Source organism: Glossina fuscipes, unplaced genomic scaffold (genome assembly GCF_014805625.2).
Source record: "Glossina fuscipes isolate IAEA_lab_2018 unplaced genomic scaffold, Yale_Gfus_2 109, whole genome shotgun sequence".
Taxonomy (NCBI): Eukaryota; Metazoa; Arthropoda; class Insecta; order Diptera; family Glossinidae; genus Glossina; species Glossina fuscipes.
In genome coordinates, this window is record NW_023998452.1 from 832512 (window position 1) to 855895 (window position 23384).

The 23384-nt window shown below is 32.5% G+C and overlaps 1 protein-coding gene across 1 annotated transcript in view; it reads right to left on the reverse strand.

The window, feature by feature from the left end:
* Positions 1-23384, reverse strand: part of LOC119638707 (protein timeless homolog) — a 244359-nt gene that overhangs the window by 187556 nt on the left and 33419 nt on the right. Inside the window, exon 6 of the mRNA XM_038035651.1 lies at positions 9323-9479. Coding sequence (XP_037891579.1) covers positions 9323-9479 — 157 coding nt within the window. The remainder of the gene's footprint in view (positions 1-9322; positions 9480-23384) is intronic.

Consider the following 23384-nt stretch of genomic DNA (forward strand, 5'->3'; position numbering starts at 1 on the left):
TATTTTCACATTACTATAAAAACGGGCCGGGTACTTCCGAAGTTTATATATAAATTTTATAAAACAATAATGCCTTTCGAATCGTTATAGAGCACATATGCGAGAGAAGGAGGTCTTACTTCTCGACTAGTGTCAGTCTGTCGTGAAACTAAAGATTGTATCTTTCAAGATTGCGCTTAATCTAAAAGCGGGACAAAACTCGAACAACATCCAAGTCGGCCTGACATCATACTTTCATCAAGCATATTGATGCGCATATGCTTTTCGTATTCTACGCCACTCGTGGTACAAGAGTACAATTGAGTTTATGAGAAGACGAGCTTGAGGTAGACTCACCTTTTATTATACCAATTACTTTCTGAATCGATCTAAGCTTCTCTGTCGATGTGTACGTTTGTCCATTCTACTTTTTTTTGCTCAACCTACAAATCGCAATTTTTGAAATATTTTCATAAAATTTGTTGCACCAACGTGTTTTTTTTCCAAGGATGAACGCTATGGAAAATGATACAAATCAGATTACTTTTCACTCAAGTGGAGTGTTAGTTTAAATTAGTTCTAAATTAAAGGTAAATAATGCTAAGTTCGGATTAAGTAGACATGACGGTCGACGGGTATAGGGTACTTTGAGTTGAAACTTCCCAAGATTAGTAATGATAACATTTAAGCAGACTTACCTAAACAGCTCACCTAATATTCGTTTTCCTACTTATTGTTCTTCTTACATGTGCAGACGACTTGACGAAAAAACCCAAAGTCAATGTGTACAATAATAGGCTAACTATAGCTAACGAAACCAAGCAAAATGTCTTAAATATATATAATAAATGCATTCCTTCTTGAAAATACCACAAGTCTTGAAAAATCCATGTGTGAGGAACGTAATGGGGACAAGAATATGCATGCATAAGCGTGGATCCCATTTATAAAGAATAAGTCTTGAATGTAAGAAACTAAATAAACATGTGTTTTGAAGGGATAGCTTATTCAACAACTTAAATGCAAATTCGATCCCAATATAGGAAAATATTCTTACGGGAAATCCTGGATCTACCTGCGAGTGAATCGCCATCGTTAGATACACCTATCACAATTTAAATATAATTTCTAAGAACGTTTATAATTTTTATTTTTTATCTCTTGTGCCCTTATCATCCACTTGTGGGTTGATAATAATTTATATTAAAATAAACAAAAAAAAGTTGACGTAAAAGAGTAGAACCCTGTAAGAAATATGTATTAGTTAGGTGGCACTGTAGCTCAAAAAATAAAATGTAACTTTATAAATCTTAATCAAAATATCAAAAACAAATAAAATTGCAATAGTCGGACAGAGCTGGACATTAAATACGCTATCATACTTTGGATATCGGAATTTATACCTTCTTGCTACATAAAGTCATATATACTCCATGAGAACGTTTGTATGGGAAGATATACAAAAAATAGACCGATCTATGTCCAATTTTTACGTTTTTTTTTAAATTGGGAAGTAGGCCTTGTTCTTATATAAACCCTGATTGCTTTTATATGAAGAAGGATTCGAAAAATGCATCTATAAGGTCCAAATCTTCCGCATTTGTCTAGTATGGTAAACTAATGTTGCGCCACGAAATAAAAGTTCATATAAATAACGGCCGATCTCATTCATATTCATTCCGACTAAGAGGCGGAGTACGTAAGAAAAGCGACTACCAAGTCAGTGTTCGCGGGTTCAAATCTAAAAGTGGGACCGAATTTTTTTTGATCGTAGGTATAGTGAGTGCTCAGTAGAAAAATGCATAACATTTGGCGATTGGGCACAAAACCACTAGGTTGCGGCCACTGCTTCCCTCTTTCTTTCTCTTTCCACTCTTTCTACTAACGATCATGAATAGGCGACATTTCGTCAGCGATTGGTCATAGTAGAAAAAGGAAAAAAAATATTTAGTGGAGTTCATCAGCTTGTACCGAAAAATGCAATCTGCAGGCGGTTAATCACAAGACACATATACATTGATAGAATCGTTCGATGTAAAATAAAAATTGGTTCATCTGAAATCATTCTAAGTGTTGGGAACTTCTGATATTCGTTTAGTGAATAGCTTATGGGGTTTTTATGCTTCCCGTTTAACATGGCGTTCGTAAGACACAGTTTTAATACAACACGGTATAAAATTTGCCAAGCCTTTACCATACCTTTAATAGAATACAAATTCTACGTTGCATAAAAAATTTACTAACATTTCTGTTGTTTCATTTAAGCAAAAACTACTGCACTCTTAACACTTATTGGTTGTAATAAAAAATCATTTACATGCGAGCATTCATTGACATAAATTCATATACATATATATATGTACGTATACACATACGCAGCCACACTTACGTAAAAATATAATACGTTCATAAATTTTTTATATATAAAAAGTCTGTTGTAGTTGTTGTAATTACTGATGTCTTGCTAAGGTTTTATTATGTTTTATTTGTGAATTTTTTTTTTTGCAGGGAACATAATTACACTCAGACACATACAGCATTAATTAATATAAAAACTGTTAAAAAAAAAAAAAAAAAAATACAAAATTTATAAAACCGCAGCAGACAATATAAATTTAAGTATAAAGAAAACCACACATTTAAAAAAATGTATATTTACCTACGATTGTACACAGTTAAGCATTAAAAATGGCTTATAAAAGAAAAAAATTTTTAAAATAAATAAATAAATTCCATAGAAAAAATTTGAGTAGAACGTGAAAGAAAAAAATCGGATTACGTTTTACTATTGTTCCCAGCATTCGTTCATGTTGTTGTTTAATACCGAATATTAAAAAAAAAAAGCAAAAAAACTTTTATTTGTAAAATCCTTTACTTTCAATCTTTTATGACTTATGACTTGTTTTAATTTGAAACGATAAAAATATCTAAAAAACAACAATAAAAAAGAGAATGAAAATGGATTAAAATTGTATGGGGCGGATATCACACTGTGTTCAGTTTCCAGGGACCAGCATGCTCGACAAACATAAAGAAATTAATATACAGACAGAAGCAACGAGCTACGACACTTACAGCATGTATGCATTTCCCACATGCAAACACACATCAAGAGGAATTTTCGCACCACACCTGATAAGATATAAATAAATGAGTACCCTATAGGCGGTATTCAACGATCGGAAGTTGGTTGAGGATTTAATTAAACGCAATTTTCTTTTTTTCGCTTGAACTACCCCATATTATGACATTTATAGGAAAAAAATGTCTTGACCGAGTGTCCTTCGAAAACATCTTCCAATGGTTTTTAAAATCTTCCCTCCTCTCTCCCTCTCTTTACTAACAAATATCCCTTATATAATTTCAATACTATGTTTTGTTTGAAAATAACACAAGCAAAACAGGTGTCTGTACTACGACTTTAAGATCGACTTAACTTGTCTTTCGTTGTGCAAAAATGTATGCAGAGAATACAAAAGATATTTGAAATTGGATGACGTTGATTGCTCTTTAGTGTTGGAAATGTTAAAACGAAAGCCCTAATTAATATTAACTAACGTAATGGCAAAAACAAATTAAGTAATAACAATAATTAACAGCCCTGCACTTCATGTGCTCTGTGGGGAAAAGACAATACCAACTCTCTTGCAGAGAAGGGTGTAAAGACAACGCATCCGAATGACGTTACATTGTCAAGTACATCGGTATTGATATATATAATCACGATATTTGATAAACGTCTGAATGGTTTCTAGGAAAATTTACATCTCTTTATCCTCATTTTCGTACGTTCTGTTATTGGCAGATTATGGGTACTTGTGATCCTGATTCTGACCCCGTCCATAACAGTAAGTCTGCCTTTAACCCTGAATGCAATTTGAGCTGTAATCATATCAATAACCTTAACAATGACATAAACTACCTCCAACTTGAAGTTAACTTTACCTTTACTATAATAATAATTTCAGGTTTAACCGCAACATTTATCTTCAACTTATATTTAAACTTCGTCTTACATTGCATGTAGCTGCAATTATAAGCATAAACTTTTTAATCTTAACGTTAAAATTAATCTTAACTTTACCTTTACGATAATCATAAAGTTAAATTTATTCTTAGCCTAGGCTTTTACCTTATATTATACCTAACTGTATTTACAACCATAGACCTCTTAATCTCAACATTAAAATTAACCTTAACTTTACCCCTACCATGACCATATAAATAACTTTAACCTTAATCTTAGTTTTAATCATTTCATTAAACTTGACTGTAGCTCTTGACTGACTTCCAGCTCCAAAACCACTTTAATGCCGACCTTTACGCTAAATTAAGTCTTAACCTTAACAACTATACCATAAGTATAGCTTTAATTTTAACTTCATCTTCAGACCTAAATCTAACGTTAAGTGCACTTTCAATGATGCATTTTTTCTCTATATGTCTTTTTATTCTGCCTTCACTTCTGTATTTAATATTTTTAGAATTTTTCAAATATTTCAAGTTTTTCTTTGTTTAATTTTCAATTCTAACAGTATAATATTTTCACTAGGTTTTAACTTATCTCCTTTAGGGATATTAATGTTAACCTCATTTCTATGTTTCTTTCCAAAATGAATAGTGATTCGATTATTAGTTATAGCCAATCAATTGATAAGTTAAATCTTAACCTTAACATTCTTCATTACTTTACGGATAGCACTAACATAGCATTTATCGTTTACCACGAAGCTAAGATATGCGTTGATTTTAACTTCAACTTCACCGTGAATCTGAGCTTTAACTTCAATCCTATTCCTAATTTGAAACCTACCGTGAATTTAAACAACAATCTTAATCTCTTCAATTCCGACTACAACTTTAACGTTACCCTTAAAATTATTCATAACTTGAACTCTTAACCTAAATTTTAGCAAACAATCTTAATCTCTGAAATCAATACTAATTTAATCAAAACTCTATACTCAAACCTAACCTTTTACGGAGACTATCAGAATTCAAACTTGAGCACATAATAGGGCACACACCAGCAAAGACTGCCTTACTCTACATTCATATCTTTCGTTTTACATGACTTAATATGACATAACAAAAAAAGGAAGGAAAAAAACGTGTATATTAATAAATCGGATTAAATGTATCAACAACAACAATAAAAACAACAAGAAAACAAAGGACAGCATATTTTAAAATATAACATCATCACTTGATGATGTTGCAATATTTTCATTCAATTAATTTTAATGATAAACATAAATTTCATACGATAATTCATATATAAAAATAATAGTGTTGTGGGAGAAAAGAAAAAAACAAAAAGAGTAAAAGCCAATATAATATTAAAAATTATATAAAATTGCATTAAAAAATTGTAAACGATATCAAGTTAACTATTCCTCACTATAAGTTTGATGTTGGCTCGTCCAAAATATTACGTATTCTTTTAAGAGCCTTATGAAGTTTGTAAGGTCAACACAGCATTTTACACCACAACAGAATTTTTATGCCAGATATAAAGATATATATATATATAAATGAAGTTTATTTGCTGTTAATAAGAGGTAAAAGTCTAATTAAAAAAAAAGCCGGAATAAATAAAGGCAATCCGCGAAATTACCTCACAACAGTAATTAACCCTTTCGATCAAAATAAAACAAAGCATTTTAAAAACACTATCGGCCGGCAAGAGCGAACATTCAATATTCTACGCCAATACGCCCAGTGCAGTTTTCACCCTCCATACCTTTCATGAAAGCTCATGTGTCGGCGTGATCCAAATTTAGGGAAGTTCCTAAAGTTACAATAAACCCTACATACGTGGAATCTACAAAATAGATCTATGTAATCCAAATTCCCCACCGATAAATTGTTGCTACTATGGATCAATTTTCATTATAAAATATTAAAAATTATTCTTTTTTCTGAAAGGCTTACTATCCATGGGAAATCTTGTATGAAATAGGGTCTAAGATATTTCTTAGATACAAATTCAATCCACTTAATTTTTATGTTGAGTTACCATCTTGTCAATTTACTGTTATGAACCAATTTCCGCTACGAAGTATTGAAAATTACGTTTTTTTACCTTTCTAAAGATTCAACTTTCGCAGGAACAGTTATACGAGAGGGGGCTGAAAAAATTAGCCCATCCGAATCAAATTCTCCATAGCAATTTAAAATGTCAAAATACGATTACTCAGCAACAAATCTTAAAAATTGTAACTTTATTGTTGTGTTTTGATTTTGTGCCCATCTTTCTAAATAACTCATTAAAATTTCAAGAGATTTTGTGAGATATGAGAGTTGATAAGTCACGGCCATTTCTACATTGACTTTCGAACTAGCCTAACCTTAAAACAAACTTTAAGAGACAATTTCTGTTTACTGCGAATGTTTTTAAATGAGTCAAGCCTATTTTTAACTTGGTTTTGTGGGATCAACTAGGAGTGTAAAGAAGGACTTCAAAATTCCGAATTCTATCACCCTCTTTATGGGCGCTTGAGCGATAGACAACAAAGGACTAGACGAATGGACGAACGGTAGTAAATCGATACTTATTTTACTTTTATGTTATATATGGGAATTTATAAATTGTACATGTGCCGTAATGCCTATATAAGGGTATATGTCATGTATAGGACATATTATTATTTCAACGTTTGCTACTGCGGTCGTACATGACCAGACTGAAAACGTTATACTAAATCAAACTTGCCTTCACGGCAAATATATATTCTTTTTGGGGGATCTGTAATGCTCGCTTCTAAACGTTTCAAACAAAAAGATAACCATATTATTTGTCTATCGTTCGCTGCTGGATACAAAAATTCTTTCAAGTGCAACGATTTCCATCATTTTTTTTCAAAATTCAAATTCTATGGCTCCCTGTGTTCGCTAACTGTGATACAAACTCATATTTTATTTATATTTTTTAAGCCTTTAGTTCTTTTGTTCGCTTCACTTACACGGGAAATAAAAGCAATTTTTATTTGAACTTCATCGCATCAAATCTATTAAAATCCTTACATAAAACACTTTTATAACTGATAAGTTCTCAAAAATTCAGCTATGGGACAATTGAAATCACTTTCACTTTGAATAAGTGTAGGCTGATTCCTGTACCATTTTATTTTTCTTTAGGCATAAGCAAAAGAACTGAATGCAGGTTTCCATATTCTTTCTGACATTCGGAAGGAATTGTTCATTTGCAATCATATTCATTGAATCAGAATAATTTTCTAAATCGGTCTAAGCCTGTTTGTCCGTCTGCCTGTCAGTCTGTCTGTTATCTGTCCATCTAAATATATGTTCTAGTTGCGGTTCGCTACTGAAAATGATTCGGATGTTTTTCGACAATACAACAATGGCAATATATGGGGAAAAGTGACTATGTAATAATATTTCGGCATTCCAAATTAGTTCGAAAACTTTGGACTGGCTAGGAATCCGCCCTCACATAAGCCTTCCTTCGGAAGTGAAAGCTTTATATGGTAATAAGGTCAATTTTCCAACATTTCATGGTGAAAATTAGCTCATAATAGTAAATGGACGAAAAAATCTACCTTACCGACTTTGAACCACGTAAGTCTAATATGTTGATACCACCGTATGTAAGGATTCTCATGAGAGGTAAATCCTTAAATGCCAAAAAAGCCTAATTTTTTTTGGATGAAAATTTGTTTATGATAGTGATTAGATAAAAAAAATTAAGTGGACCTAATTTGAAACACATTGTTCTATTTCTTGGTCCAACTCTATAAAAGATATCCTGGGAGTAGTAAGTCCTTCGGAAAAATACTAATATTTTATGATGAAAATAATCCACAGCAACTTTTCAGCAAACACATTAACTGCAGTGAAGTTGGATTACATAGGTTTATTTTTAGACATATTATGCTATGAAGAAACCCAAACTCTCATACGGGGGAAAATCTAACCTTCCTATAACCTTCCTATAACGTTCCTATAAGCGAGCTTTCATGACAATTCTGGCCATGTGTTTCTGGAGAACAATGTGTACTAGGCGAAGTAATATAGGGTATGTAATAGGCGGCGTTGCGCAATTACAATGTTGTGAATTGTTTTTTTTTTTTTAGAAATTTTTGTCACAAAAAACTTAGTAAAATTGTCACGGATAATAAAGATTTTTCTAATAATACTGTTTGTACTGATACGTATTTTTTTATACCCACCACTGTAGGATACTCATTTTGTCTTTTCCCACAATATATCTAACATCGAAAAGGAAACTTTAGAGACCCTATGAAGTACAGATATTCTTGATCAACGTGAAATTTTGAATTGATTGATAGTCATCTCTGTCCGTCTGTGTGCTTCTATGCCTGTGTGGTGTGTGTTGTTGGTACTCTCCTGGTCGCGAAAATGAAGACATCAATTTCAAATGTGGTAGACAAATTGGAAGTTTTTGCATGCAGGTTGGCATTGAAAATGGGCCAATTTGCTCAGAGGAATGGAGCATAAACTGAACGCAACTCTGTTTTTTTTAACAAAAACTTTTGGCTTTTCGCTCGTTACTCAGAAACTGTTAAGGTTAGAACCTTGAAATTTTCCACATTTACTTTACAAAACAGTGTATTCTTTAGGTTCGAAAATGGAACCAACCAGCCATGCCCACACCTATTTGAGGTTTTATGCTCATTTATCATAAGGTAAACAAGACCGAATGTTGAAAATTAATTTGTACACTCCTTAAATGAAGATTTACTGTCTGCCTAAAAATGGGTTCATTTTAAAATGAATATGTAAAGACACAGCGATTACTTTTTCTTAATAATGCTATTGATATGCATATCAAATAAAAGAACTTGGAGAGTAGAATTCGAAAACCATAGTGGTGGGTATGCGAGATTCGGCACCCGGCGAAGATAACTTTCTTACTTGTCACTATTTTTTTTTTTTTTTTTCATTATATTGAGATTTGAAGCAGCGACCACAAACTTGTCGCGATTCTTACGCTACTCCCGCGGATCAGCCCAAAAAACATGCACATAACCAAAAACAAAAGTGAAACTTCTTTAGCAATCGATTCCAAGTAAAAATTTGTGGTATTTTAAATTTTGCGACGCTTTCGAGAAGGGGTGCTGGTGTAACTGGCGTAACCATAATTGACGAAATCCGTTTTGTCCAATTCCCGGAAACATTATGTCGCAATTTTTTTCCACGAATATGATTCCAATTATTACATTAACGCAGTGTGATGAGCTTACATTCTTCTTTCGTAATTAAATTTCAATAATTGAATTATTAATAATTATCATTATTAGTCGATTATACGATACTTTACATAAAAACATTAACTGCATATCAATTCTACTCTACTCACTTCTGTTTCCTGTTTGTGTTTATCCGCTGTTTTCTTTTTTTTATTTAAACGTTTTTTCAAACGTTTTTTATCCTGCACAACCACAGAGTCTTTGCAAAATTTTTCCATAATTTTTATGAAAATATTTGCTGTTTCAACAACATCCCGTAAAAATGCTCTAGAATGATAAAAACGAAAAACAAAAAGGGAAAATATACCACAAATATTCATAAATATTCAAAATAAAGGCAATAAAATAAAATAAATAAAAAAAAAATAAATAATAAAAATAGAGATGCGTATTCATGAGCAATAAAATCAAAAGTAAAAAAAATTGCAGAATAAAATTTAATTAATTATAATAATGCATTCTTTTGCATTGTTTGCAATGATAAAAATTTATTTGTTTTATTTGCCTTTTGTTAGGTAAATTTTAGAATTGTTAAACAAACCTTAAATAAAAAAAAAATTTTTTTTTTGTAGGTACAAATTCAATAAAATTAAATACGGAACTGAACGCAACTTACACTGTAATAATATGTTTTTCTAATCATTGATTTACGGTTTGTTTGTTTTTTTTCATTCAACACTCAGGGGATACATTAATTTTATGTGAGTGCTTGTAATACATAAACTTACATTACACGTATGTCTGATAATTTAAATCTTCTATATTGCAAAATATGAATACTTTAAATAGATGAGCAAAATCTATTAGCGGCCTGCTTAATATTATGCTGGTAGATGCAGCTTACAAATATCGAAATTTGTTAAAGTTAAGCTTGATTACCGATCGGCTGGACCGTATGCTGCGGATAGATTGCATAGAAAAAGTTATTTCTTTCTTGCAGCGATTTTTGGTTTATTTATTTACCTACGCATCAAGCCCAGCTAAAATAAATTGACAGTCGAATTCAATTAAAACCTAATGCAAAGTATATAAGCATAGGAAGTAACGATAACAAAAAAAATAATAATAATAATTCATGTACAAATAAATAAGAAATAAAATATAAAAAAAATTGTGTACACAACCAGGTCCACGTTGCAAGTGAACCTCTAAGCCACTGGAAACATTCAAAGCCTTGGCAAACGGTAGACAAACTTAGTTAATTTTCGAATCACAGTGAGATGTTAAGATTGCAAGTTAATTTAAATACGGCCTGAGCAAAGTGGACTTTAAAGTGTTCGATATTGAATGGTGGACATCATTTAGGGTTCTGCAAAGAACTCTGAATGTGCTAAACAGCCCATAATTATGTTTACATTGACTAGGCTTAATGAAAACATAGGGCCTCGAGAAGAGAGATTAGCACCATTTATTGTCTTATTATTATTATTATTATTAATTTCGCCAGAGAAATAAATTCTAACACTAAACTCTTAAAAGCACTAGCATCTAAGGCTATCGGCCTTTATTAAAAACTCTACTGCACTTGAGATTCGAATCCACGACCACTGAGTTGCTAGTCGAGACTCTTGCCTACTCGGCCACCCAGGAAACGCAGATTGTAAATCTAGGCTTCTCAAGTGATAATAACAGAAGCACCATATCTTCATAAGGAGGCAGAGAGACAAAAGGGTCTCAAACCAAATTCCTACAAGCAAATAGCAAGCATAGCCGTTGAATCTACATAGCACTTATGGGAAAGAGACCACACAACAGAGGCGTACTCAAGTCTTGGTCTAACTAAGAACATGTCTAGTGTTTTTTTAATGTAAGGATCCATAAGCTTTTTGGACCACTTCTTAATGAAATCCAGCGCGGATCTAGCTTTACTTAAAGAAAGCTCAATGTACAAACTAAAACGTAATCTTTGGTCGAATAGAACTCTTAAATGGATGAATGCATGTACGTTTCCCAACCTGTGTGAAGTCAATCGGCACTGAGCATTCAGCTTGAGAAAGAATTCTTCTTGCATTGTTTGAAAAGGTGACTTTATAAAATTTAACGAACTACATTTTTATGTAAGTCAATTTGAAGTTGATACAATTGCGATTCGAAGGAGAAGGAAGAAATGAGTTTAACATAGTCAGCGTACCTTAAAATGTGGCTGTGGTCGAAGTAGGGAAATTAAAAGCTCTTAACGTCAGATGATTTAATTTATTATCGCCATGCTGCATAGTGTTGATTAGCAAGATTGGCCCTTTTGTCACCGTTTGAATGAATACAAATTTTGACAATATACGTTTAGTCTTCCCGACCAGTCAATACGTCTAATACAGTCAATTATTCATTTTGGTAATACGACAAAAATTATACATAATTTTCATGCAAAGACATGCATGAAGGAAGGATGCCCATGACATGGATCAAATTTGGCAAACCTAATTTACTTCCTAAAAACTTTATTATTTTTCAGTTCCCGTCAGTAGAACTTAAAAATTAGACTTTCCCTTCATATAAAGCTTGTTTTTAACGATAATCTTTATTAAGTTTAAGGTCTTAAAAATAGATCTATCTACCCCAAATTCTCTACCGTTAATTGTTTTTGCTAAATTCCTGCTATAGATCAATTTTCATTATAAAATTTTAAAAATTAGTCTTTTTCTGGAAGGTTTATTATTCATGAGAAATCCAAGAAATAGGGTTTATACGGTTAAAATTCGGTCCGCTTAATTTTTATATCAAATTACTATTATGAATAAATTTTCATTAACATTTAGGCCTGTTTCGCATATAAGGGTTTACATTTCCTTCCTTCCTTGCACAGATTCGTTAAAGTTGATTCCTCCGCCAATTTACTATTGTGAAGCAATTTTCACCATGAAATGGTGAAAATTACATGTTTCTACCTGATAAAGGTTAAATTTCCGTGGGACCGAGGTCCTGCTAATCAGCGAGTTTTGATAAAAAATTTTGAAAATTCCGGCTTTTTTTCATATAACAACTTTTCGAAATAAGGCTTACAATTGGGGTTCTATGACATCGTTACGGATATCCCAAATCCAGTTCATTCAAACTAATTGATTTTCCCAAAAAAAAAAAAAAAAATGCCTAGAATGGAAGTGCACATTTGCGGCGCGCCATGCAGCTGCCGGCCGAGGAAAACGATTAGCAGAAAAGCAGATTAACGGATTAAAAATAAAGCCATGAACTTTATAAAATGACAATTTCAAATATCGTAGAGTTACTACACACCGGTCGTAGGCTTAACGCTAAGGAAGCACTAAATATAGGTCTTGCCAATTGTATGGTGGCCACAGGCACCAATGTAGAACTTAATTTGTGGATACAATCACAATGTAGAACTTAAGGTTTTGTGCTTTTCATTTTCGTCTCCTTCAATGACTTAAGGCGTTATGAGGAGTAGTCGAAAAGATGAACTGATCCGAATCATTTTCAATTGAACACAACAACACATGGACAGGCAGACAGACAGACAAGCTTCGAATCCTGCTCTTCATCGATCCGTATAATAAGAGACTGGCATATCTTAAGCCCTTTTGGATATTACGTAAGTCCACAGCAATTTAATACACCCTGCAAGATATAGGGTACAAAACTATTAAATAATTAAGGACATTTTAAACATTTTCGCCGAAAAGAGTTATTATGAAATCTGAAGTAGAAATGGCACTGTCATTAAGTAAATAAATAAATGAAAATCCCCAATGTTAGACGAGGAAGGTTTGGCTGAAAACAATTTTGAGGGGAAAGTAGTGGCAAATAGTCTCTATTGAATTGAATATCACTTTACGCTGAGGATCTTCAATTTTAAAATTTTATAATTTTTTACTTTAACTCAGCATTAATTCAGCTTACATTCAGTAATTTATTGCATGCTACATCGCTTATGGTGACATCATATCAAATCTTTCTTTATGCAACACTCAGGAAGACTTGATATAAGTCAAGCTTTTAATAAACCGATCGATATCAATCGATTCAGAATCATTTTCCAAATTTAAACGTATCTATCCGGGGGTTAGTCTCATGTATTCTTGTGGAGATATTGCGACGATACGGTTTTGCCAAAACAGCAAACGTTAATGAAAAAAGATTGAATCACATAACATTTAAGACCACTTCCCATATAAAAAACTATTTTCAAAAATGTGAAAAATTCAAACAGGACGAAACAATTTTTTTAACTTGTAGCGATATCCAGCATGCCGCCGAATAGATTGTATAGGTGAACGATCTTAATGAATATCTTTTGAAAATTTAGGACTTAACTTTATTTATGTGTCACTTAAAGGTGAAATGAAAAAGATTTGGTACCGATTTCTACAGAGCTTTCGCGACATGATGGACAGACTCAGTGTCTATTGTTATATAATATTAAAACAAAACTTCCTAAATTATTTCTAATTACTTTTCAAACGGGTATTAAGCATTGCGCATGTATTTGATTAAATTATTCATTGGGCTGCGTAACTAATTAGCTTAAATTAATTTCGCAATAAGCAAAAAGCTGAGTATACGTTAATCGACGCAGAACACATGCATACGCATGCTTTTTGCGCTTGCAGTCATAGCATTAGTGGTTTGCATATATAACCGGCCCACATTTTCCTTTTTTTTTAACGTTTACTAAAAAGCTTCATAAAATATATTTTCATTTTTCTTTATATCAACTAGGTTTGCGCTGAGCAATAAGAAAACTTGAATAAGATTGTCTGCCCACCTATTTTTTAACAGTGTGAACTAGGAAATACTAGCCGCAGGATACATTGCAAAAAACGAGGTCAACACCTGTGACTTTTTATGCTGATTGCTTGTATGGCAATATAGAAATAAAGAAAAAAATTAATAATGTACTTATATTAAGGTATTTAAAGACTAATGAAGAACTCTCCTCAATCAATACTTTAAAGCCACACATATTCACTTTTCAATTGTGTTTTTTTCTAACAACATTGCTAGCAACAAACCTAAGCCAACTTTAATTTGATTTACCGTTTCACACACAAAGTAGCAATTAAAGAAGTCAAAGTCACAACGTAAGCGTACCTATCCACGAATTGATAAGTGATATCACATACCAGTATGTAAGAAGACGGTCGAAATCGAAAATAACCTCACTTTTTTGTAGCATATGCCTCGAGATACAAAAGAAGGCACGCGATTTCATCTATGTAGTTCGAAAAAAATTGTATTTGCATTTTGGCGGTAAGGCTTATTGGGAACTTGGTTGCTATGCTAGTTTCTCTTGAGAGTGAACTCATATAAATTGGATGTACGAACAATTACAATGTTCATTTCTTTTCTTCTCACTATTTTTACGCACTTATACACTGGGAAACTAATAAAACGCAAACACAGCACCGATTACCACTATCAAGTGTTCTACTTTTTAAAATCCACGGGAATCTCCGAAAAAATGTTCTAATTTTTCGCGACACCTATTTTGCTTAAATCTCATCAGAGTATGAACAGCTGATAATCTCTTCTTTTTCTTTAAATTTCATGATCTGTAATGTAAATAAAAAGTAAAATTTTTTAATTGCCCTGTTAAGTAACAGTTTGCTATATACCATTACATTTTGTGATCAACATCTAAAGTTTAACACACATGATTTCTATGCTAAGTAACATTTTAGAAAATCAACATTACATTGAGAAGTGACAGCACTATACTCTAAAAATATATCATTTTTTGGATGAAAAGGGGGTTGTATTAAAAAATGTATTTTGGTTGTTGGTATTGTTACGGAAATCCCAAACCTAGTCATTTTCTACAACCAAAATACCTACATGGCACGCTCACGACCCCCCGTGTATTGCTAGCCAGCGCAAATAATCAAAAGCAACTGATCTTTGCATCGATACGAAGAGTAAGATTAACGAACCATTGAAGCTTTGTGAAATTAATTAAAATTGTAAACGTCTTCCTTAATCGTACTACAATTACTGCCTTATAAGGTCTTCAAAAAAAAAAGTCGCTTATTTTAAGAGAATAGTAGAAAGGATGCTATTCGAAATATTGTTCATTCTCCACATCTCTCCGGCACAATATGAATTTTGTGCTGGGGGATGTCTTTTAGTGGTATCCAAAAAAGAACCCTTTTTTATACTTTTCTACGAACGTATGTTCTAAAATTACGTTTTAAAACCCAAGCCAAGCCAGCACTGACCACAAATCTATCGCTGGCTTTGGTCAGACCTTGTCGTTGATAGTAAAATTAATATAACTGAAATTTAAATTATTTAAAAGAAAAAACTAGAACTCAAAGTAAAGTTATTTAATAAAATTGCTTATAGATAACCACCATTATCAGGCCATAGCTCAGTTTTGAAACATTAACCAATAAATCAATGATTTATTTTCTTTGTTAAATCACTTTATTCAAAAAAAAAAACCGTTTTCGCTTTATAAATTTTACCAGTTTATCAGATTTTCATTTTTTATAGGAAATAAAATCAATTTTTTCCACTTTCCAATTTTTTTCTTTTTTTTTTATGGCAATTATCCAACTACGGCAAACTGATAGAGCTGGGGAAATCTCAAAATGTTGATGGCTACGAGGCCGTGCAACGGGTGCTAATGTGTACGCAAATTGCCCATAATACAATCTATCAATTCCGCTCTTATTGTTGTGTATTTTTTTTCTTTTTTTTTTTTACATTTAAACAAATGTACGATAAATTCACTTCTCGTACTTCAGATATTAACTCATCCCTTTGTTGATTTCTCTTCTTACCATCAATTCCCGTTTAATCGATGGTTTTTCTTTTTCTCTTTTTTTTTTTTTTCGTTTCGCACTAAGAGCATTTTAAATTCCCATTGTATTGTACTGTTGAGTCGGAAAACTGTTGTAAATGGTCTCTGTCCATCAAGCAGTAGCGACAGTAACAGCCAGCAACAATTAAGAAACTTGTGTGCAAAGTTTCGAAACGAATTTCGGACACGTTTTTTTTTTTTTTTTTAATTAAATGCAATGAATATTACTTAAGCCTTTACCATACTTTAGCTGCATTGATATCACATTGCACTACACTATCACTATTTTATTTATGTAAGCTCTTTTTATAGCTTTTATAAATGTTTATAGGAAATTTTGATTACAAATTTTATCAAGTTTTTTTTTTTTTTTTTTTTTCAAACTCAAGTCTTATTCCTTGTTCTTTTTTCCTTACGACATAAGTGCATACGCTGAAAGAAAATAGATAAATACCGCACGTTCCTGAAGAGAAGTACTAAGGGGGCTTGGACATACTCTACATTACACTAAAGTTATCCAAATAAAGCTTTATATGGGAAGTGGCCGAAAAAGTAGTCTAGGTCATCAGGATATCTCAAAAATTGAGACCTGTTGCTGGAACAAAAGAAAACACGACAGCCGGGCGGACAGGGAAGATTGAGAAAATGATTCTGAAATGATCGGTGTAATAAAAGGTGGGTCTATCTTAAGTGCTTCTGCATGCTGCATATATCCGCACATAATAATAATAATAATAAGTAATATCCGCTTGTGTCATATGTGATGTAGGGGATAATAACTTGATGAATCTAGACGAAAATACTACTGAGTTGAGTAATAGTGGCTTTGAAATCTGGAGTTCTTAACTATATCTGCAAATGATCAAGTTTGATAGAATTTGTTCAACATTTCCACATAAAAAGTGCTTTCACACAACTTTACCTTTTTGGCAATAGAAATTACTATCTTTAAACAGTAGATAAGTGTTGACATTCGATTCGACTCATTATTTTTACTTAAAATTTGAGATACATAAAATATTCCGGAAAAATGTCATCTTTTAAACTCTAAGCATTACCAAGTCTGCGGTCCCTATTTCTCTGCCTCTCTTTTCTTTCCCACTTTTTCACCAGCAGGACTTGTGTAGAGGATATTCCTGAGCGATTTACAGCGTTTTCTCTTAATCGTTAAAGCTTTGATATTATCAATAGATAATGATATGAATCGTCGTGAAGTCCTATAATCTTCCATTTATTTCATGACTAGAAAAGAACATTAAAATTAATATACTTTCATTTTCAGGTGGTGAATAAAATAATTTTATCAAAGAACCATTTTTAACGAACAACATGTTGCTAAATAGTTCCTGGAACTAGCAACGGAAAATTAACATTGTTTTTAGAAAGTGCCAACCCTCAAACGTTGAGTTCCACCACTTCATGGCATTTGAATTGTTTAGTTACGACGTTACTTTTGTTACGTTTAAGACCATGGAAAAATACGGGTTTCGTTGCTCTTGGTTGCGAAAATATACTGTTCAAAGTAGGGATTGACCTGAAAATGCAACCCTTCTCTGTCGAAAACAATAGTTTATTGGTATGGTATGGAAGATTCGTAAAAGTTATTCTTGATATTCCAAACATAAATTTCCAATCGGAACTATCATTCTAAAGATACCAGAAAATAATGGACTCATCGTTTTACATGGATAGGTTACAAGTCACCACAGTGGTCAAATTTGATGATAAGAATGCCGAAATTGCATAAAATGAAGTCGGACCATTGATTACAATTTATGTACAAATCTCAAAGGAAGTCACCGTGGAAAAAAATTACTGCCAAGCGACGATAAAATCAATGTGGAAGCGAGCAATGTGTTTTAAAATCCATCACTAACCGTTCTAAAAAAACAAAAGCCTCGAACTGTTAAAGAAGCTTTGGGTCAATTTTATCGCTTTTGAAGAATCAAGTCGAATTTCGCAAAGAAAAAACACTCACTTTTTACCTAGTTCCGGGAATTATTGACCGATGTATAGCGCATAGCTGTTGCTACGTACATTTCAAAGTGAGAGAGGGAGAGAGAGAGAGAGAGAGAGAGAGAGAGAAATTGGATTGGAGTGTTTGGTACATGGTTAAAGTGGAAAATAATGTTTTACGTCTGATAATTGTGTGTGTGTGTGTACGTGCGCAATATCGAAGGAGAGCGAGAAATATAGATTGGTTATGGTTACGCAATAAATAGGAAGATTGTGGCTGTTGTTTTTTATAAAAAATATACACATTTTTTCTTTTTTTTTCATTTATAGGCATAATTAAATACGTTTTCTGTTTTGTTCTTTTTGTATAACTGCAAATAGATTATTTTTTTATTTTTCCTGTACATAAATTATCAACAATCGGTTCTTCGCTGTCTTATTGATCAACTTGTTAATAAATCATTTCATTTATTGCAGTCATTTCCTTTTTATGCACTTTTGCGTTTCTGTATGCCTTTGTGTTCGCAAAATCTTTGGGGGCTTGGAGACAGCTCTTCTTATCTTAATTTCAATTTTCATTGTTTTCAATCAACTAAATTGATGATTGGTGATGCTGCGTTTATTTCGATTTTTCTACGCGCAGCATTAAAGTATGCAACATTTTTCATTTTCTATGTAACATTTAGATATATACTTCGACGGATTCAAAAAATGTATTCATCCTATAAAAGTTTAATTTATTTGAGGTTTTCTCAAATGTCCTTACCTCATATAGGAACTTGGGAAAGGAAAGTGGAATTGAAAGAAAAGAAAGGCGTCTAGTTTTTTTGAGGGACGCACGTCAGAAGAATGAAAATATGTATGTATAGTTTCAGTTATTGCTTCCTAAAGACCGCTTCACGTAATTTTTACATTTTCAGGTTTGTATACCCCACACCACTTGAGGTACACGGTATATTAAGTTAGTGCGGACGTACGTAACATGCATAAGGGCCTAACATGGACTCACCTTTTGTTATGCTGGTCGATTCAGAATTATAATGTGAATTGATCTAACCCTGTCTGTACGTCTGTCTGTTTGTTTATCTGACTGCCCATGTAAATTTGTGCTCAAAGTTACAATTCGCAATTTTTAAGAGATGTTGATGAAATTTCGTACTATGACCAACGCTCTTGAAAATGTTTGGGATCGGCCACTTTTTCGATCACTCCTCATATCGCGGCCTATTTTCAAAAGTCGTCATATGGAGAAAATTGCAATTTTCAAAATTCCTTGCACAAGTGGCTAATTAGTAGTATTTCGGCATTCTAAATTGGTATGAAAACCTTGGACCGGTTAGGGCAGTTTCTGATCGCCCTCTCATATAAGAAAAACTGAAATTCATACGACAAGCATGTATAATTTGCAATACTTCATGATGAAAATTATGTCATAATAGTAATTTAACATAAAAAATTTAGACCATCTTGGTTTATTTTTTTGATCATACCCTAATAAGGATTTTCATGAAAATTGATCTTTGTGGTGATGAAAATTAGCCCATAATAGTGGGAAGTCTATAAAATTTTGACCATCTACGGATCCAGCCCTATGTAAGGGTAAAACTTGCACTGCATTAGGGCCCCCTGCCCAATAAATACGCACATGAAAAATATGCCTTTATACAGAAACATGATGTAATTTTTGTACTCTGTAATGAAAAAAGACAATGTGGTGTGGGGTATTTAATGGTCTACCTTGCCCGATTGTAATATTCTTGTTTTTTTGTCCTTATTAATGGATTCTTTAGCTTTTAGAAAGCTACGTGACTGAAAGTAATTTGTGCATCCTTGTCATGCCATCTTAATAACAATTTAAGTAAGCGCTCAATATATGCCTTAAGGCCCAATTCAGAATATTCATTTATTTTATATCAATTTCCTCCTTTTGTGCAATTGTCCTACTTTTGCAAATGTCCCCCAGGATAACAAGAATTTCATTTTTTCAAATCAAATTAAATGAATATTAATTACGCTATACGCGATTGACTTTGAAGTGTCAATAATTAATACACATGATTAATGAAAAGCTTTCTTAAACGATTGCATTCTTATGGCATTATAATATTTTAAATGAGACTCTGTTCAATTATATAATTAAGCCTAAAACGTAATGAAAAGCAATTCATTGCTCTTCGCAATATAGGATATGGCAATAATTTTACTTTAAAGTATTATTTTCTGCTATGGAAAACAAACAAGAGAGCTTTGCTCAAAGGCAGAATTATTTTTGCAAACGTCTTAACAAAATAGACGAACAAAATACATGATTTCTTATTAGTTGTGCACGCGTTAGTAAAGACATAAAGTTGAGAATAGATATATTCTAAAAACATTTGTGGACTTTTCGAAAAAGTACAATTTTAAATTTTTAATTGATTTCGACATTAATCCTAACGTTCGGTCCTCCCTATTGGAAACATATGGCCGGCCTTTGAATAACTCTTCGGCATTCATGGAGGATCGATCTACTTTCAGTTTTTTATCATTAGAGTGGATACAACTTGGAATTTGATCTGTCAGAGCAGCTGAATGGGCAAAAGATCTCAATGATCGTAGATTCAAATCTAAAGTAAAGTAGAGTTTTCAATTATGCCGACAGCCTGTGGATGCTAGGACTTTAAGCCTTCAGTCTTAGAATTTACAGTAGCTTTCGTCGTTGGGCCAAAGTACGTCTGCGTACCAAATTTCATCAAATTATTTCAAAAAGACTTAGATAGATTTAGAAAATGACTCTGAATCGATCGGTATCATAAAAAGTAGGTCTATCCTAAGCCCTTCTGCTTCTTATGTACGTTCGCATTAACTTAATATACCCTGTACCACAAGTCATATATATATAAACCTCGGAAGCGTTTTTACTTTGGGCTCTTGGCTATGCCCAAAAAATAAGCTTATCCACTTTTAAATCAATGTCTCTTTTGGGTATTGATATTAGATCAAGTTAGATCTGACTAATTAAAAAATAATTAGATATGTATGCCTTATTTAAACTCTGAATTACGACTGTTGAAAGAGCGGCGGAAGAGCAGACGGAAGCGGGCGCTCATCAATGGCATATATACCTGATAAAACAACAATTGTTTTCTTTCAATTATTACAAACTGAACAGCACATCGAACTACCTTCTTGGGCGCAGCTTACAAAATTCAATATTTCTACAGCATTTTAGCTACTGGCTACGTATTTGGGATTAAGAGTGAAGTTGGAATTAGACTAAGCTGTCCCAAAATTTACTTCAGATTTGAATTTGTCGCCACTTGTGCGGTGAAGTGTTGACAATCTTAAAAAAAAAAAAGTTTAACAATTGACCGTTGAGTGTTAGTAAAAGTGGAGCATTAGAGACGAGAGAAAAACGTGTTTTCATTGTTTAACAGTATATCAAAATTAGTAAAAGTTGCAAAAGACACCCAGCCACAGTTCACAAATTTCGCACCAAATACGGCCAAAATATTGATTTAACTTTGTCAACTGTGAAAAGAGTAACTGAAAAATTCACGTAGATGGGATCGGGTTATTGAGGTCAAAGGTCTATGCTAACAAGTCCACAACCACCCGTGCATTGAAGGAGAAGATTTAAAGCGTCGACGAAATTCGGCCTCATTTGTGCAAAACGATCATTGAGAACTTCGATAAAATGGTGCGTGTACACCAGCAAAGCCATGGAGGCTCTCCAATGTGCTACTGCACCCCCATTACTCTATGCTATGTGCATTATGATTCAATAAAAAATTCCTCAAATGTGGTGTAAGTGTATAGGGTCTAGTCTACGCATATGTTTTTATATAAGATACCGTTCAATCTTTCTATTTCAAATTTTTCGTGTTTGGGGAGAGAGTGATAGAAAGCAGAAAAAAGAAATGACGAAAAGCAAACTATATGATATGATTAAATGCGTTTAGATACTAGTGTTCATCCTTCCCGACACTCATTTATGCAGTATATGACTGCATTGTAGGAAGAAGAATATATTCTACCGACACGCTTCCACGATGACTGTGAAATGACGTGAGACACATTTTTTCTGGTTTTCAAAATTTTAAAGTCATATAACGTCGTGAAAAAAGCGAATGCGAAAATGGTTTTACTTTGCTTGCAAAATTCATGTGACGTATATTTACTTTAGGTGAATGCAAAGAACTTTTTTCAAAGGTGTTCAAACATTTCATCAAAAATATTAACGAAATACTTTTATTTCTCTTTTCGTTTTATTTATCTACATTGGATAAAAAATTCTATTTCACGTTTGTTACATATTTCTCTTCATTTTTCTTTTTTTTTTTTTCATTTACTCTCACATTTTTAATTACAAACAGATTGAAATGGCGATTATTCCGTCCTAAAACATTGTACAAACAACATACAAAAATATAAAATAAATAAAAATGAAAGAATATTTCAACTTTTGACCTAAATCTTTAATTGATACTATGTGCGCTTGCTGGTCCTGCTATAAAATGTTGCTCAGATCATATGTTCTTTCCTTCGCTAAATACCACAAAATTAAATCGAAATATCACGTATGTGTAAAAAAAAAACAAAAATTACTGGTAATTAGACATTCACATTTACAAAATCACACTATGTTTTGCATTTTATTTGCATTCGGTTTTCCTAAATAGAAAAAATCAATTTTTTCGATTGTGAATCTATCGTCTATCAATCGTCTATGCGATAAAAATGTCATATAAATTTTTTATCGAGGTCATCTAAAAGGGTTAAAGAATCATTTCAAAAATCTTACTCTAGTTACAAACATTTATCTTTAAATTTGATTGCCTAAAAGTAGGCAATATTCATTTTAACCTATACGCATTAATATTTACAATAATAACGGGAATTTATTCTAAAATTCGAATGCTTACAAGTATGCAATATTCGTCGTAATCCACATCCTTCAGTTCTTTTGCGACCATCACTATGTTTTTTTTTTTAAATCTCGTTAAAGTGATTGATTACTTTTTCGCATTTGATGAAAAACCAATTCGTGGCAATTTAAAAAAAATGTATATGTATATACATTTGTGTATACATATATGTATTTATATTTATCAAAAGTCAAAAAATATCTTTTAATAAAATCACGAGAGCAAATTGGCCGAAGAGAGAGCGGAATAGCCAGTGATACTATGCAAAAAATTATAAAGTTAGCAGCTTTACACAGGTTATAGAAATTCTCATGATCAAATTGCCTTCAATGGCTGCTGTCGCTATCCAATTATAGTCACTTTTTTCGTCTTTTTGCATTTTCATGGAGTATTGGTCACAATGTCATAAGCTTAATTTAAAAAATATTAAGCCTGTAAAGATTCAAAATTTATATATAACCAGTCATACCATCGTGAACATATTTCTACCTAACCTTATTTCCATTGCCAGGTTCAAAATTTTTTAAACCACATCGATAGTTTATTTATATA